This window comes from Lactuca sativa, chromosome 9 (assembly GCF_002870075.4).
Source record: "Lactuca sativa cultivar Salinas chromosome 9, Lsat_Salinas_v11, whole genome shotgun sequence".
NCBI lineage: Eukaryota > Viridiplantae > Streptophyta > Magnoliopsida > Asterales > Asteraceae > Lactuca > Lactuca sativa.
The window spans coordinates 222996487-222999171 of record NC_056631.2 but is presented as its reverse complement, the minus strand read 5'-3'; the positions used below and the strand labels follow the sequence as shown (position 1 = coordinate 222999171).

Below are 2685 nucleotides of genomic sequence, written 5' to 3'. Positions count from 1 at the left end.
ACATGCAAGTACTTGATTTGTATTCGCTTTTCTCTATTGGACACCACTTTTAAAACTTGAGAAACCCAATCTAGCCATGCTTATAAAAAACCTTACACAACTTAGAGTTCTTTATCTGGATAGTGTGGAAGAAGATGATCATATCTAAGTAGTCGACTGAGAATACTTCGATCAGAAAAAAAAGCATGTCCTGATTTTATCACATCTTGATTTAATCGAATCTATCCTTATCAAAGGGTTTAATTTAAATTTTTATTTGGAAAGGATATTTTGGTAACATTATGTATAAATTGGTATTTTGCTAAGTTTTTAATATTTAATTAGGTTAATTCTAATTAAAATATAAATTTGAATATATATGTGAATTTTATAGTTTTAGAAGGATATATATATATATATATATATATATATATATATATATATATATATATATATATATATATATATATATATATATATATATATATATATAATTGTAAAGTTTATACAGAGATATAGAAGTAATATTTTAGAAGGATACAAATGAACTATTTAATAACATTTAGAAGGGTTAGTTTTGTTAAAATCCCATATTTTAAAGTCTTCAAATTCTAGATGTCTTGCTATTAAATTTCATAAAATTTATCAAGTTATTTTTTTGTTACCATAAGTTGAGGTAAATATAAAAAGATAAAGCTATGGTAGGGAATATATTCTGGGGTTCATAGTTCATTGACATTTACCTCGAACGAACAATAAACAAAGTAAAATAAATGAATAGTGGTGTGGTTCACTTTTGGGAAAATAAATGCATAATAACAACTCCCTCTGCTCAAGGCTTTCCCATCACCTCTATCTCTCGTTCTCTTTCTCTTTCTCTTTTCTCTTTCTCTCTCACGCACGTCAATGGAGGAACGCGAAACCCCTGCTGCTAACAATGCAGCTGATCTCATCACATTCACCGACGACTTCGACAGCGCTTGCTCCACTCCTTTTGTTAGTGCCCCGTCCAGTCCTGGCCGTGGAGCTCCCTCTTCTTACGGTGGTGGATTTTTCTACAGCGCTCCCGCAAGTCCTATACACTTTATGCTGTCTTCTTCTTCGAATATGGGTTCGTCAAACTCGGGTTCTTCTACTCCTATTGAAGGAGCTGGAGGATCTTTTGAGTTTGAGTCTCATGTTGTAGCTCCAACCGGATCCATGAGCTCCGCCGATGAGCTTTTCTTAAACGGCCAGATCCGTCCGATGAAGCTGTCGTCTCACCTTCAACGTCCTCAGGTACTAGCTCCATTGCTTGATGTTGACGAGAACGAGATCGGAGATGGAGATGGAAGTGACAGCGAGGATAAGCTTGGGAGAGGTAGAGATTTGAAGTTTCGAGACAGATCTAAGTCGTTAAGGAGAAGAGCTAGATCTATGTCGCCGTTGAGGACTAACAATGCATTTCAATGGCTGGAGGAATTTGAAGACGGAAGAGAATCAACGGAAATCAATGAAATCAAACAGAAATTAGAAGCAGAAGATAAAGCAAAAGCCGACGAAGAGGTTCTCGATAGCGAAACTCCGCCGTCCGGTGCTTCCTCAAGGTCGTCGTCCGTCGGCCGGAGCTCAAAACGGTGGGTGTTTTTGAAGGAATTTCTGTATAGAAGCAAGAGTGAAGGACGAAATAGTACTAGCAGCAACGGGAATCATAAGTTCTGGAGAACCTCATTGTCCTTTTCCCCTTCTTCTAACAAGGACAAGAAATCAGCCGACACATCGGCTATGAAGAATAAAGCGACAACTCCAACCACCACCACTGCCGGTGACGGACCTCCCACGGCGGAGGCGGCAAAACCCACCGTCAGAAAGGCCGTGAATGGGGTGGGGATAAACAGTAAACGGAGGATTGCTCGTTCGGCACACGAACTGCATTACACAACGAATCGAGCACAAGCAGAGGAGCTGAGGAAGAAAACCTATTTACCCTACAAGCAAGGCCTATTGGGATGTTTAGGGTTTAGCTCTAAAAGTTACGGAGCGATGAATGGATTTGCAAGAGCTTTGAACCCAGTTTCATCCAGGTAATTTAATCGAAAACGGAAAGGGTTTTCAAGTTGGTGATTGTATAAATTGTTTAGCTAAAACATCTGTTTGATTTCGAATTTTTCCATGGTAAGCAATGAATCTATATATTTGAATGCTTATTTTCTCTTGTTGATCCCCTCCAGAAATCTTTCGATCCTACAGATTTCAAGACAAATTTTTTTTTGTTTTTGCTTTGTATAATTTACTACATCATCTATCATCATGTTGATTTGATTTTAACTTTTATACTTGGTGATAGCGACAACTCTTTTTCTGTTATGATTGCATCTGCATCTGGGTGGAATTACCAGATTGAATGGTGTAATTACTTGTACCATGATGCATGGATAGTTGTAATTAACATAAAGAAATTCTTTAGTTCCATAAGATTCTTGTCTTACTAAAGTTATGACAAAATGCTTTATACTATGCATTGTTGGGGATTTCTATGAAAGTTTCTTTAAACAAAGAGTTCTTAAAACTAATATATATGCTTACTTTTCTTTCCCAAATTCCATACCAATATAATCTGAAATACATTAAAAGAATTTTAAAAATCTGTGGGTAAACCAATTAACATTTCAAATAACAGCAAAACATCAATAAATTAAAAAAATTATACCAACTTAAAATTGACAA

At 36.2% G+C, this 2685-nt stretch overlaps 1 protein-coding gene across 1 annotated transcript; it reads left to right on the top strand.

Moving 5' to 3' along the window:
• Positions 1–778: 778 nt before the first annotated feature.
• On the top strand, positions 779–2165 carry LOC111878888 (uncharacterized). Its single transcript, XM_023875368.2, has one exon. The coding sequence runs from the start codon at positions 886–888 to the stop codon at positions 2044–2046; it is 1161 nt and encodes a 386-aa protein (XP_023731136.1). The 5' UTR covers positions 779–885; the 3' UTR covers positions 2047–2165.
• The last annotated feature ends 520 nt before the right edge of the window (positions 2166–2685 follow it).

Coding starts and splice junctions, on each gene's coding strand:
- LOC111878888 (XM_023875368.2), top strand. CDS start 886: ATGGAGGAACGCGAAACCCCTGCTGCTAACAATGCAGCTGATCTCATC.